The sequence below is a fragment of the Camellia sinensis genome, chromosome 7 (genome assembly GCF_055761805.1).
Source record: "Camellia sinensis isolate YWXY chromosome 7, ASM5576180v1, whole genome shotgun sequence".
Taxonomy (NCBI): Eukaryota; Viridiplantae; Streptophyta; class Magnoliopsida; order Ericales; family Theaceae; genus Camellia; species Camellia sinensis.
The window spans coordinates 7,713,216-7,728,966 of NC_138967.1; the positions used below are offsets into that span (position 1 = coordinate 7,713,216).

Sequence of the window (15,751 nt, forward strand, 5' to 3'; positions counted from 1 at the left end):
TTGTACAATTCGCCATTAATCAGGTTTATACAATGTACTAATAAAAACGGATACAACATAAGTCGTGAAGCTGATAAAGGAAGAAACCGTGGCCAATTGCCCCTTCAGAAATTTTGGTGGATAATGCAAAAATTATGTTAAGAGGCTATGAATACACAATCCAACACATTTGGAGAGAAGTCAACCTATGTGTAGACGCGCTAGCCAAACTCGGAGCAGAACAACCTGGTGGTTTACCACTAGCTGAAATTAGGAATTTGCTAGTAAGGGACATGATTGGTTTATCTATTGAACGGGCTTAGCCCTTGATTTGTGTTTTTCTTTTCGATATAACCAAAAAAAAAAATACAATTGATGCTCAACAATGTTACATTCTATTAATTTATTATGATTAAATTACTCAAGATGATATGACATTAAAATTGAATTTTATATAATGAAATATTTATAAAATTAAAATTTATTAATATTTATCAGATATTTCATTAGTTATTAGAAGTGATTTTTAAGAGGAGCCTCAACTATTTTTCAATTGGGGCTTAAAAACAAAAAAGAAAAAGAAAAAGACATGGTTAGAAATTAATGGAAAAGGTGATTCTGTTTTCGTAATTAGACACGTTCTTCCCCAAACCCTCGCCTTTTATATTCTCTCTCTCCTCTTTTCTCCGCCCCTCTCTCTCTCCTCTTTCCTACCTCTCCTCCATCTCTATCCTAACGATCCGAGAGCTAGCTCTGCAATCATGTTGGTCTACCAGGACTTGCTTACCGGTAATCTCTCTTTCTTGATCTATGTATCTATATAGTATTCTCTGCTATATAGCGTTCAATTTATTGTATATTTAAATTAGTTTTTTTTTAGATCTATATTCAGTTTAATTATTTGATGGCGATTTATGAAAATTTAATAGTCATTTGATTTGATCAAACTTGTTTTAGATCAATTAGTATTGTTTCATATGGTGGATCTGATTATGGTCCTTGTTACAGCATCTCCAATCCTTACTCTTCCTTTTTTCGTCAAATTTGAGTGAGGGTTTGATTAAAAACTTGATCTCGTATGGAACACTTCAAATCCTTACTTTAAATTTTTTTTTTTTCCCATCAAATCTTTTTGAAAAATTTCATAGTTGTGCTAAAAACTTGTTTTAACCATTTCCTTACTATTTTTAAAAATTCATCAAATTTGAGTAAAAATATCACTGCTTGAAATTTGGTGAAGGATTTGGTTCATCCTTAATTTGGTAAAAATTTTGCCTTTTGATACAAGTTTGATGAAAATGATTGGAGCTCACTTTTAGCCCTTAATTCATATGAAAGAATTGGTGCCTTTCTCAAATTGTAGTAAAGATGCTCAAAATCTCTCTCCAGTCTCCACCCTTTTCCTCAAATTCATACCAAAACGAACTTAGTCAAATTTTTACCCAAATCAATAGAGACCCATTTTTAAAATTAATTTTTTATAGACAATTTGGGGTGATATAATACCTTCTAAATTTACAATTGTGCCACTTATCAAACTTCCACTCAAACTTGAGTTTGTCTATTGGAGAACTCTATATCAAATGATATTTTTACTAAAGTTTGAGTAAAAATATGAGTAAGGGCTGGAGATGGCCTTATTGTAATTGACATGACCAAATTTGAACTTTACTTTTTAAAGTAATAAATTTTCTTTGACCCTGATATTGAATTTTTTTTTCCTATAAAAAAAAAAAGCCATGGTAATTATATCGCATATACAAAAAAATATATTCTCTTTGCTTAGGAATTTTTATTGTGATTATGCATGTTGTGTGTTGTCAAATCGTGAATAGTTTTGTTAAAATATTGTGACTCATATTGAATCTTGAGTCTTTTTGTTAAAATAGCAAATCATGAATCGTGTCGAATCATGAATCTCGTTTCTCTGTTTGATTTCTATTTTATGTTCTACGGTCATGCTTCGTTTCATCTAAGTCACATAGGAATGAATTTATTGTTCTACTATTTATATGGATCATGTTTGTCAATTCTAGGGGATGAGCTTCTCTCGGATTCGTTTCCATACAAGGAAATCCATAATGGAGTGTTGTGGGAAGTTGAGGGGAAGGTTAGTAGTTTTTTTCACCTCCTTGCTATTTTATGCTCAATAACGATATTATATTGCTTATTCATGCTAATGAAGCTTGTTACTTAAATAGTTAAATGTTGTTGGACTTTGTTGTTCACTTATGTTAGTTTATCTGTTGGATATTTTAGTGAGATAATGTTGGATGATGGATATGTGTTTTAATTTGCTATATGAATTTATTGGCATGTTGCAGTGGGTTGTTCAGGGAGCAGTTGATGTAGACATTGGTGCTAACCCTTCTGCCGAAGGTGGTGGTGAAGATGAGGGTGTTGATGATCAAACCGTCAAAGTGGTTGATATTGTTGACACATTCAGGCTCCAGGTTAGTTTAACCATTTTTCGTGTCTCTACATTAGAAGCAACCTAATGTGAGTTTTTGAGCGCGTGACACGTTAGCATGTGACGTTTGCAGGAGCAACCTCCTTTCGATAAGAAGCTGTTCGTTGCATATATAAAGAAGTACATCAAGTTGTTGACACCCAAGCTGGAGGGAGACAAGCAAGACGAATTTAAGAAGAACATCGAGGGAGCAACTAAGTTCTTGCTCTCGAAGCTAAGTGACCTCCAATTGTAAGTGCCCTGTTATTGTTTACCGTCATCCTTGTTCCCCATCTCAAGTATTTGTCGTAACTTGATCGTCTTACCTAATAACATCACCTCCCAAAAGAAATAAATTAAAGATGGTAAAACTTGCATCTTCTTGCTGATGATATACCATGAATCTAGGGGTGGGAACTTAATGAAGTTGAACATGTTGTTTTGCAGTTTTGTCGGGGAGAGCATGCATGATGACAGTACCATAGTGTTTGCATACTACAAGGATGGTGCTACTGACCCAACATTTTTGTACTTCGGTCATGGTTTGAAGGAAGTCAAGTGTTGAGAGGATGGAATATTAATAGCCAGGCTTTGGTTTGGAGCCATTGTCTTAGTTTATGTTTTTATCGTGCCAGTTTTTGTTGGATTTTTGTACTATGCAACTTAGAATTTTGTCAGTTACTGTTTTATGCAACCTTTGGATTGTAACATGCATTGGCGTTTATTTGATATTCTGGTTGCCCTGATGGTGTTTTGCATTTATATTGGACTTTGTAGCTTACCCAAAAAAGGGAAAAAAATAAGAAGAAAGTTTATATTGTTTTGTTGTTCTTATATCTATCATTGTGCTACTTTGATAATGGCAAAAAAAGTCTGTTGCACAAGGAGGCATCCTCTTGCAAGTGCTTTGAGGAATCCTGATAAGGCATGTATGAGTACTTTTGTAGTTTGCTGACTCTGAATTTGGCCTTTGCATCAAATAGAAAAATCTTTTGTGTTGTCATACCCCATGCCAATTGTATTTTATTCTCGGAATGTTTTAGTTGTTGGGTTTGTATAGTCTGATTAGTATTGTATACCCCATGCAGTTGCATATTTAATTAGTCGAATTATACGCTTTTCTTCTTTTAGCATAGTGGAATTGACTCTTATTCTTTTAGCATGGTGGAATTGGTGCGAGTCATAAACGTATGCAATTTATCTCATTCACTTAAGTCTCTTTTGTTGTGTGTCTTATTTGTAATTGATTCTTCTTGCTATTATGTCACTTTTGTTACTTCCTTGTAATTTATAAAAGACTTTAGGCTTCCTTTGTATTTAGGGATTTGATATGCATGGATTGGACATTAATTATTCAAGGAGAATAGCTCAAAACTTCAGATTTAATAGATTACTTGCGGATTTAGTGTTATATAGTTTCAAACAGCCTGGGTTAAGCTACTTCACGTTATGAAGGTGAAGACCTATGTTTCGGTAAGCAATAGAGATGTATGTGTGTGATTCTTTTGTGTGCCTTAAAAAAATCTTTGTACAAAGAGGGGGAGCTATAGATTTAGAAAATCTCATTATATGTATTCACTCTGTTTGGTTTTTGTTTTCAGAATTTATTTTTCAGAAAATTTTATTTTTTTTTCTTTTGTTTTCATTGAATTTTTTTAATATTTTAAACAAATTTTTTTGTTAAAATTTTTTTTAGACACTTTCAACATAAATACATTTAAAAAGTACAATTTTTGTGAAAAAATCTTTAAAAAATTTACTAAATACCAAAAATATAAAAAAAATACAAATATTTAGTATATTTTTCATATTTTTGTGTATTTATTAATTTTTTAGAATATTTTTTTATAAATATTTTACTTTTTAGATATATCTAAATAAGGTGTATCTAAAAAGATTAAAAAAACAATTGCTTAAAATTTTATAAATATTTACTAAAAATAAAAAATACGAAAAAAAAAATTCAATTTTTAAAAAATAAATTTAGAAAATTGAAACTAAACACTTATTATTTTTTCAAAAACTTTTAAGTTGTCCAATTATAGAATAGGGTTAGCTTAGCAGTCATGTCCACTTCAAATCACAAGTTCAAACCTTGTCCAAGGATATTCTTTGGACAAGAGGTTTCATGCCCTATAATGGATTTGCCATGACCCTTCGACCCACCCTTATGTTGCTGGAAAAATTTTTAAATTGTCCAATTACAGAATAGGGTTAGCTTAGACCATCTTCAACGGTGAATTAAACCTGACATCAAATTTAAAATTTGATGAAAAAGTCACTTTTTTAAGCTCCAACGGTTTCACCAAATCGATATCAAATCCAGAATTCAGCAAAAATGATACCAAACTGAGTGCAGGCGAAGCATTTCACCAAAGCACTGTTCCTAACCGTTGGGATGAGACGAACGGGTCGACCATCTGGTTGACCAACAGGTTAACCAACCGGTCGCCCCGGAGAAAGTTCAGACCGTTCACAAAAAGGTTCAAACCAGTCAAAAAAAAAAAAAAAAAAAAATTTGCCTAGGTGGTCGACTACCCGGTCGACCGCCCGGTTGACCACCCGGTCGACCACCAAAAGTTCAAAAAAAAAAAGGTTCAAACAGGTAAAAAAAAAAAAAAAAAAAAATTTTTTTGCCGTTACCGGTTGACCGGCCGGTCAACCAACCGGTTGCCCAGCGCAAATTTGATGAAGCGGATTTGATGTTGAACCGTTGGAGCGCGAAGTATCAAATTAAGAAAATGACCCATTTTTGACTCAAATTTGATGAAACATTTGGTACACCGTTGGAGATGCTCTTAGAGGTCATGTACACCTCAAATCACAAGCTCAAACCTTGTCCAAAGATTTGGACAAGAGGTTTCATGCCCTATAATGGATTTGCCATGATGCTTTGACTTACTCTTACGCTGTGTTTGAGGCTCTGTTTGTTTAGGGTTATGGGAAGGAGATTGAGTTTGATAGTGAAGAAAAGATTGAGAATGAAGTGTTTATTTTGAGAGATAGGAAGGGGATTAATAATCCCTTGGTATTAGTAAGAAGGAGGAAGAAGGATTGGTAAGGAGGAGGTAGAGATGGTATTAGAAAAATAGTGATGGAATTAGAAATTTTTTTTATTTTTTTTATATTGGGAATTTTTTTTAAATATAATGTTTATTTTTTTATATATCTTTATTTGTTTTATTATTTTATATAAAAATAATTTAACAATTCCTCACTATTAATCCCCTCACTATCAATCCCTTCACTATTAATCCCCCTCACTATCAATCCCCTCACTAACAATCCCCTCACTATTAATCCCCTCACTATCGATCTCCTCCATTCTATCTTCCAAAACAAACGGGGCCTGATTGAGGAATTTAGAAAAAGAAAGGGTTTTGAAAAGGGAAAGGGAAAGGGAAAATATGGGTGAAATATGAACAAAATATATTTATATTTCATCTAATTTCACACACATTTTTCATTTCTATTTATTTTTTCAAATCTCTTCTTAAATTTCCCAACCAAAACAACATTAAGAATAGGCCTAATATTTATCAAAAGACAAAAAAACAAATAATACTAATAAATAAATAACAATAATAAGTATGGTGTGAAAATGTTTTGGAGCTAGAGGCTTGTGCTTTAACGTTTGTTGTCCTCTCTGGGCTTTGTTTTGAGTTGCAATTTATTTATTTATTTATTTATTTCAAGTAATGAAACATACACTCAAAAATGAGAAAAAGAAATAAAAAGAAAAAAGACATACCCAAATAAAATACAACTCTATATATTCAATGGGCTATATTATTATTTCACTGGGGGTACATAGAACCCAACCTAGTAAAACTCAAAGAAGAACAAAAATACAAAAAATACAAAAATTCTTAAAAAAATGCACAGAACACATTGCATTCATTCTGGACAAAAACCCACATCCCACTAAAATATTTTTTTCATGTTTGTACTATTAGCCAAAGGAAACAAAAAGAAAAAAAGGAAAAAAAAAAAGGGCATAGTAGACATTAGATAACAAGTGCTTACTCAATGAATAAATTCAAGTATACAGATAATTTTCACATTATAAAACATAAATATAAGATAAAATGCGCATGTGAGAGTCACATTTTATCTCACATCTATATCAATGTAAAAATTATCTATCAAATCTAGTTATTATGAGAGAGAGAGAGAGAAGAGAGAGAGAGAGAGAGGGGGTGTTTAGTGCTTGGCCTTGGGCTTCTTCACAATCATCACAGAGCAATGAGCATGGTGGGAGCAATAGTCACTCACGCTGCCCAAAACCGCCCTGCTCAAAAAACAAAAACCAAAACCAAACTGAGAAACATCTCAAATATAAACCTAAATGTTAACCTCTCTCATAACAATTGATTTGGATAAACTATATTATATACCTTTTGAAAGCTCCATAACCATGGCTGCCAAGAACCAAGACAGAGGCATGGTGTTTGTCCACTGCATCACACATAACATTCCTTGCATCTCCATCCACCACTTCCACTGTTGCATCTTCCACCTACATACATAGTCAATTGGAATATGACAAACTATAAATCACAGTTTCACACAATAATGGATTCTTTGGCTTGAAAGAATAAATTACAAATGTATCTCTTGAGATTTGTTTAAAATTTAAATTATCTTTTATGGTTTTGAAAATTATAAATACCTCTCGTTAGAATTTTTTATTTAACAGAATTAATAAAAAAAATGAAAATTCAAACTACTTTCCTATACAATAATAAAATTACCTGAATTGTTAATTGAAATATATTTCTGATATCATTAAAAACTGTTGATTGAGTTTGATGATTTATTAATAAAATAGATCATTTGTTATGCAATTATAAACTTGAAAGGGTGGGATGTAAATTTTAGAATTACAGGAGTTAATTCGTGTTTTAAATAAATTTCAAAAAATATATTTCTAATTTACACTTGACTTAATTATGTTTTTTTTAAAAAAAAATTTAGTGTATTTGTCTTGCCACCACATGTGGAGGGGGGGTGTTTGTATGGATGTATTTGGATGTTCTTACAAAAATTAATTTAATACTATGTTTGGTGAGGGGATTTGAAAAGAAAAATAGAAAAAGATAAATAAAATGTGAATAAAATATACCTAAATTTCACTTAATTTCACACAATTTTTCTCTTTTTCTTTCTAAATTTTTCTCCAAACTTCCCAACCAAACACATTGTAAACAAACCAAATATGATACAATAATAGACTTACCGATTTACTACTGTAGAGAGACTTAGCCTTTTCGGCAACCCTTTGGGCAGCCTTCTTCAAATCAGCTTCTATTATTGGTATAACATCCCCGGATGCTACATCAAATGTTAATAACATAAAACGTGATATTGTAACTCTACATAAATACACAATAAATAAAATCCTAAATAAATAAGGAATTATTTGGAATGTTTTAAATAAGTATACATTTTGACTTTTTAGACTAAAAAATTGAGAAAAAAAATATGATTGTTTGGGTTAACTTTTTGACTTTTTATGAAAAAATGTGTATTAAAAAATTATATAAATTAGTGTGTAGGGAAAAATTAAGATTGAAAATTGTGCAGCCGTAATTTTAACTTTTGGTGAATAGTGATAACTTTTTAACTTTTTGAATAACTTTTTAGCTTTTTAATTTTTTGACAACTTGCCAAATTTGACCTAAATCAAACCTTGCTATAATCAATTTTGAACTTAAAAAGAAAAAATCATTAGTAGAAGATGAAATATGGGAAACAATGATTTATAATGATGGCTCATTAATAGAAGATGAATTTGACCTTCTCTCATTATTAAAATTTTTCTTTAAGATTTGGAGAAGGCTTTTATCTGGTTCTTTAATTGGATTTGAAGGTCCAGTTTAATGGAATTTGGGCTCATCTTAGATTTATTTTTATGATCTGAGTAGCTCAATTTTTAATACATTTCATGTAAATTATTCATATAAAAAATTTAATTGATTAAATATTGATAATCATATATTTAGATCACATTTGTTTTTAAAAAAGGAACAAACAATTCTTAAAGTCATATTTATTGTTCAGTTTTTTAAAGATAAATTTAACCCAAATATGTGATTACTGATATCTAATCAATTTAATTTTTTTTATATAAATGATATATTCAAAAAAAAAATACTAAAAATTAAATAGTATGGATCATAAAGATCGATCCAAGTTCAAATCGTTTTAAATCGATGACCAACCCTTTTTTTTTTCTTATAGCAATAATTAAAAAAAAAACTACAAAATTTTACGGACTGAAAATCAAAAACATAAGTGGAGGAATCTGAGTGAAAATATTTTTTTTATGATGGACCCTATCATATGATATGTATGGCACGAATTATTTTATGTAATTAATTTTACAGTAATATTATATCTCACCAATTTTGGATTCCTAACATCAACTCTTAATGACATGACAAGCACTTATTAGATAATTTTTATATTTTAGTGGGATTCCGAAATAATGTGACTTATACTGCATCATTAGGGTTTGCTTGGGAGTTCAAAATTAATCGTCCAAAACATTTTCCTAAATTTTATGGCCATAATTTTGTTGAAATAACTATTTAATTAAAAAATAATAATAACAACTTAAAATTTATATATATACCGGGTCCAGCGAGTCCAATAACAGAGCTAGGAGCACTTTTAGCATGAACAACAACGAGCTTGAAAACAGAATTCTTAGGAGGATTGAAGAAATGTTCAAGAACCCATTCCAGAGCATAGAAGCTGTGTTCACTGTCGTCGATCCCTACTACCATCACTTGTTTCTCCGCCATCGACAACTACCTCTCTCTATATATATGTATGTGTATTTGTATCTGTATTAGATGTTTTGAACAAAGATCGATTTTGTTTTAGAAATGAGAATTGGAAAAAAGAGGTGTTTATAAAGGGCAAATAATGTGAGTAGAGATAGAGAGAGTTTTTGTTTTGGATTTGTGGTGTTTTGTTGTTTGATAAACCGCCATTGATGGATAAATTTGAGGTAGTTGTTATTTAAGGAAGTAGTTGTGTTATTAGCCCTAAGACTCGGGCTCAGCTAAGTGAGTGTCTAGTTATTTAATATTTGAGTTGTTAAAATGAAGAAATAATTGGTGGAACAATGATGCAAGTGACACGGGTTGACAGCGGCGTCAGAGACAAGGAAAATAAATCAGAAGGGGCACTTATTGATTATAATTTTAAAAAGATAATAATAATTCAGAAAATTTAAATAAATTATTATAAAAATATTTCACATAAAATTTTACAATTAATTTCGAGTAAAATCGAAAAGAAAGTATTGTGTGTAACTAGTGTATCATGGACAATGTAAAAAGTCATATATTTAAGTCTTAAAATAAATTATATAATAGTAAAATAAATCAAATTTTTACAAAATTTGAATAAAAATTTCATATAATAGTGATATTACCTCATTATTGACTTATGATATCATCAACCAATAGTAAAACAACATATGAAGGGTGAACTCTACATGCAAATATAACTAATACTCTAGTAATTTTTACATATATATAGTAAGATTAATTATATTTGCATATCAATAATGATGGATATTACCTTTATATTAAGGGGTTGTTTGGGATGACCTAAATAAGTGTACTTTTTGTCTTTTTAAGAAAAGATGTGCAGAAAAGTAGAGAGGTGATGTGATGGAAAAAAGATAAAAAGATGAATTATTTGGGTATGCCAAACTTGGCCTAAGATTTTCTTACAAAATTTTCATACATAAAAATATAATTTGTTGTAGTCACTTCATTTTCAATAAAACAATCATTATTGTTTTTATAAATTTACAAATGCCCTTGACATTTTATTTTAAATATTATTTTTATTTAAAATTTTATTATATACATATATAAAAAAAATAAAAAATAAAAAAAAATCTAAGGAGCACGTGACCCCTGGTCACATAGTGGCTCCGCCACTGCAGGTGGGCATGGCAACTGGGTGAGACAGGATGGGAGTAAGTTTGTAGTCTTCCATTCATGTCCCTTACTTTATCGGTTGGAGAAAATTAGTTATTTTTTAAAAGAGATGGTAATAATAGAAAGCGAAGATATAACGTATAAGAGATCAAATATGAAGAAGTAAAAAAATTAAAAGATTTAAAATTGAAGATAGAGAAGTAAAAAAATGAGATATATATCAATGTTTTGGTGCGTTACACTTACTGAATTTAACAAATTAAATTATATGTATATATACAAATTAAATTATATGTATATATATAAGTTGTTTATTTAAGATAATCGGAGCCAAGCTGGAAAAATAGAAGAGGGAAAGCAAATACTGTGCCCTACGGAAAAAAATTCACAAGAACCGAGGCAATGGCAGGGTGGGAGATGTGAATCAGGAACCTCTCCTTGCAGCCTCCCTTCTTGCGCCCGTCCTTGCAGGTTTTCGGGTCTACTTTTAGACCCAATTTTGATAATCTGAACCGTTCATATTTTATGATTTACTCAGTATATCATACCTGTAAAAAATCAAGTTGATCGGATATCAGAAAGTATGTGTTCGAAAAATTGAACTAAAAACTATTTTTTAAATAATTTAATAAATAGTTTTCCGAACACATACTTTCTGATATCCGATTAACTTGATTTTTTACAAGTATGATATACTGAATAAATCATAAAATATGATCGGTTCGGATTATCAAAATTAGGCCTAAAAATAGGCCCGAAAGCCTGCAAGGACTAACGCAAGGACAAGGCCGCAAGGAGAGACTCTTGACTCGGGAGATGTGAGGCGGGCAAATTGCTATCACTAAGACCATCTCCAACGCTGAACCAAACCCAGCATCAGATTTAAATTTTGATGAAAAACCCACTTTTTCACGCTCCAACGGTTGCACCAAAGTCATACCAAAATGAGAATTCAGCAAACAAGACATCAAACTGAGATCAAGACACAGATTTTACCAAATCACTGTTACTGACCGTTGAAAATGCTACACCGGTCGACCAACCGGTTGCCCGGCCGGTTGACCAACCGGTCAACCAGTAAAAGATTCAAACAGTTCAGAAAAATAGTTCAAACCGTTAAAAAAAAAAAAAAAAAAAATTTTTTTGCCTAACCGGTCAACCGGCCGGTTGACCGGCCGGTCGACCACCCCGGTTGTCCCGAAAAAAGTTCAGAAAGTTCAAAAAAAGTTCAGACAATTCGCAAAAAAAAAAAAAAAAAAATATTTTTTTGGCCTAACCGGTCAACCGGCCGGTCAACCGGCCGGTCGACCACCCGGTTGTCCCGGGATAGATTTGGTGAAGGTGAACCGTTGGAGCCTGAAGTATCAAATTCAGGAAATGGTCATTTTTGAACTCAGAATTGGTGAAATTTTTGATTCACGGTTGGAGATGCTCTAACCACGAATCAATATTTAATAAAAATATTGTAAATAGAATTAAGTAAACAATCTTTGTCCTCTATGCTCATAAGAACTTCACACTATAAAGAGTCGAATTTGCATATTTTGTTGAGACAAGAGGACCACTAACTCAACCAACTCGGCCTAATCTAGTTGGTCACCATACCTTTTTTAGAGTTTAGTTCCAATGAGCTCATAGGTTTAATTCTTCTTATGGGAGTTGAATTAAGATAATGCAAACACTTAGGTGTTTTGTTAATGGTGAGAAGATTTTCTCCTATAAGTACTAATTTAACAATTAACGACTAACATTTATCGATAAAAAAAAAAAGAGACCACTAACTCTGTAGCTGAACATGAAAGGTGAAACGATCTTTATTTATTTATTTGTTTTTTAAGGTTCAACACCTTAATCTCTCACATGAAGCATATAGTACTCCCATTCCCAGAAAAAGCAATTTCTATGATCTATGCAAATTTAAAACAAGTTACTGTTATTCACTGATGGCTGAGATGACTCCAAAAAAATCCATAGTACCAATTATTGTAGTTTCTTTGTTTACACTTTTTAAGGCAATGGCAATAATATGAACATGTGTTCCTCAAGGAGTTATATGTCTGCTATATATTGTTAAAAGAACCCCCCCCCAAAAAAAAAAAAAAAAAAAAAAAAAAAAAAAAAATCAAATATGACAAGTAGGGCTGGGATTCGTACACTGTTTTCATATTTTTAAATTTGTATTTAAAATATTCAAACTTTAATGTGACGCATTTAATTATGTGTTGACACTCACATGACTCACTTATAATTGTGTCAATCCAAACATGACGCATTTACTATGGTTGAGAGAGAGAGAGAGAGAGAGAGAGAGAGAGAGAGAGAGAGAGAGAGAGAGAGAGAGAGGGGCTCAATTTCTCACAATCAACTTATGATATTAATGATTACATGTTATGTAGATATATAATTTAATCCAATGGTAGAAAATAAACCATTTAAGATCCTATGGCTATTATATGCAGGTTGCATTTGAGTTACATATGAGTCAATAATAGATTTATGTGATTCAACATGAATTTTTACGTACATAGAGATATTCATTTTAGAGTATACATGTTTAATCCAAACATAATCCATTAAATATTCGTGTTGTCGAATCGTGTTATATTAATTTTCGTGACAATGATTAATCCTATTCTTTTAATTAAGAGTGTGTTTGTTTTGAAAGATTAGGGAATGAGATTGGACTATTAGTCCCTCCATTGTTTGTTTTATTTTTTTTGTTCCGGACTAATAATCCTTCCAGACTATTATTTCCACAAATATGAGACGATCCTATCCCATGGGGGAGGGTGGGATAGAAACCATGAGATTGGTTTCCATGGGATTATTTTCTGAAATGTCTATTTTACCCTCCATGCTATTACTTAGCAAACAATTAGAAAATGATAAAATAGTCTTTTGAACATTTATAAATTATTTTTTAGTGTTGTTAATTTAAAATTATATATTAAATAAAAAATTTTAATTATAAATTATAAATTATAAATTTAATTTAATTAAAAATAATAAATTATAAATTATGGCCTTATAAATTAAATTTTTTTAGTGTTGTTAAAAAATTAAATTTACATATTAAATTAAATTATTTTTTTAGTGTTGTTAATTTAAAATTCTATATTAAATAAAAAATATAAATTATAAATTAAATTTATTTAAAAATAATAAATTATAAATTATGGCTTTATAAATTAAATTTTTTTAGTGTTGTTGAAAATTTAATTTATATATTAAATAAAATTATTTTTTATTGTCGTTAATTTAAAATTATATATTAAATAAAAAATATAAATTATAAATTATAAATTTAATTTAATTGAAAATAATAAATTAAAATATTGTGCAAAAAATAAAATAAAACAAATTTTTATTTAATCTAGTTAAAAATAATTAAAATATTAAAGCTATGTTTAATATTGCTATTACTTAATAAATAATTGAAAATGATAAAGTAGTCATTTAAGCATTTATCATTCTCCATAATATCCCAAACAAATATTGGATAACTAAAAATAGTCTAATCCAGACATCTAATCCCTTGACTAAACAAACATAAGATACAAATTTAGTCCAACTAAATAATCTCGGGATAATGTATCTCAGAATTAATAGTCCGATAAATTATAATCTCTCCTTATCCAATCCATCCAAACAAACGCACCCTAAACGTATGGTTCGAGTCTTGTTAAGGATTGCACATTAAAGTCTCACCCCCTACTGACAACCATAGCTATAATACCATAAACATATCCATAACCTTTTGTACCTTGTTTGTTGGCTATTTTTTAGGTGTTTTTTCTAGCTAAAAAGCCCAATTTTTTTGCTATACATTTGGCATGGCTTTTTTGGGCAAAAATATCAAAAAAAACTCACCTAATAGCTTATTTAGGTCCTTTTGGTAACAACATAGTGATGTAATGGTTTACTATTTTGTCCTTCATCAGTGTGTGAATTCCAACCATTTAAAAAATAACAATGTAAAAATCATAAAAACATTGAAGGACAACTTAGTCATTTCCCAATGGAAAAGCCAAAAAATTATAAAAGCACCAAAGTTGTTACCAAATCAAATGGGCTAAAAAGCTGGTCCAAGTTGAAGCGGTTGCTACATACATCATTGGGAGAATTTTTCACCCTTATGTGGATAGTGAGCCCTATTATTTTTATTTCAACATATGATAAGGAACTACAATCAATTTTATATGAACACACGACATCATTATTAAGTTGAACTTAATACATGATTTTTTTTACTTAGTAAAATAATCCAACTGAATCTATTAGACTCATAGAAAATTACAAATCAATATAGACGATAAAAATAATTACTTTTTTTTTGGTAATAAAGATAAAAATAATTACAAATATACAGAATGTGCAACTTTTTGCACCCTGTGCAAATAAATCACAACGAAAGTTACACTCTCACATTTTGATAAATAATTTTTTCACTTTCTATTGTCTTGTAATTTCTTTCTCTCATATTTTCTTTTTAAATTATGAAAGGGTAAGAGACACACAAGAGTACAACTTATTCCGTGTTAAAAAATCATTGAAAAAGTTACACTACCGTCTATTGATAAATAATTTTTTCACTTTCCACTATTTTGTAATTATTTGTGTACTATGAAGGGGCGGTGGATGCATGTCTCAAAAGGATGCAGGATCTAATCTAAGGCAAGGAAAAATGGGAGCTTTAATTCAAATTTGAAATATAATAATGGTTGGATATCTCAACCTCACATGCTTTAAGTTAAAGCAAAGACTTTATAAAAAATAAAGAAGTGTACTCAAAGGCATGACAAGTTAGGCCACTTCAAATAAAGGAGGTTCAAGGGTCCACTTTGAGATCCACCATGACCAAAACAACACACCCTAATAAACCTCCAATAAAGCAATTTAATTAGCATTAATATTATATACCCATAAATTTTATTTAAAATATTATATAAATTCAATGAGACTTGTGTATAGGTCTTAACAAGTGAATTTATTATCTAATAAGTCCTATAAGAATTAATGATATTTTTCATCAAATACTATTAAAACATGTTATTAATTATTAATTTTTAATGATAATTTAAAATTTTTATCACAAAATACATTCTTAACAAAATTTTGAGGTTTTCTTATGAGTGGAAAGGATTTTTGTTTAACTAGCGGAAAGTCTTTTTTTTTTTTTATAAATATATATATATATATATATTGGTTTAGTTTTCAGAATAATTTTTTTATTCAAAAAATAAAAATTAATTTGGTGTAGAAAATTTAAAGAAACACTCATCATTTTCACATGATTTTATCTTTATCGAGAGTGAAAATAAATTTTAAAAATTTAAAAATATCTTTTTGGTGCTTATTT

At 30.0% G+C, this 15,751-nt stretch overlaps 2 protein-coding genes across 2 annotated transcripts; one reads left to right on the forward strand and one right to left on the reverse strand.

Moving 5' to 3' along the window:
* The first annotated feature begins 272 nt into the window (after positions 1-272).
* On the forward strand, positions 273-3,262 carry LOC114291822 (translationally-controlled tumor protein homolog). Its single transcript, XM_028235696.2, has 5 exons — positions 273-768; positions 2,016-2,089; positions 2,304-2,432; positions 2,523-2,680; positions 2,876-3,262. The coding sequence occupies exons 1-5, from the start codon at positions 741-743 to the stop codon at positions 2,991-2,993; spliced, it is 507 nt and encodes a 168-aa protein (XP_028091497.1). The 5' UTR covers positions 273-740; the 3' UTR covers positions 2,994-3,262.
* Positions 3,263-6,203: 2,941 nt separating this feature from the next.
* Positions 6,204-9,430, reverse strand: LOC114291823 (universal stress protein PHOS34). Its single transcript, XM_028235697.2, has 4 exons — positions 9,066-9,430; positions 7,668-7,762; positions 6,826-6,947; positions 6,204-6,719 (listed from the first exon to the last, which is right to left on the reverse strand). Exons 1-4 carry the CDS (start codon positions 9,235-9,237, stop codon positions 6,632-6,634), a joined length of 477 nt encoding a protein of 158 aa, XP_028091498.1. The 5' UTR covers positions 9,238-9,430; the 3' UTR covers positions 6,204-6,631.
* Between the last annotated feature and the right edge of the window lie 6,321 nt (positions 9,431-15,751).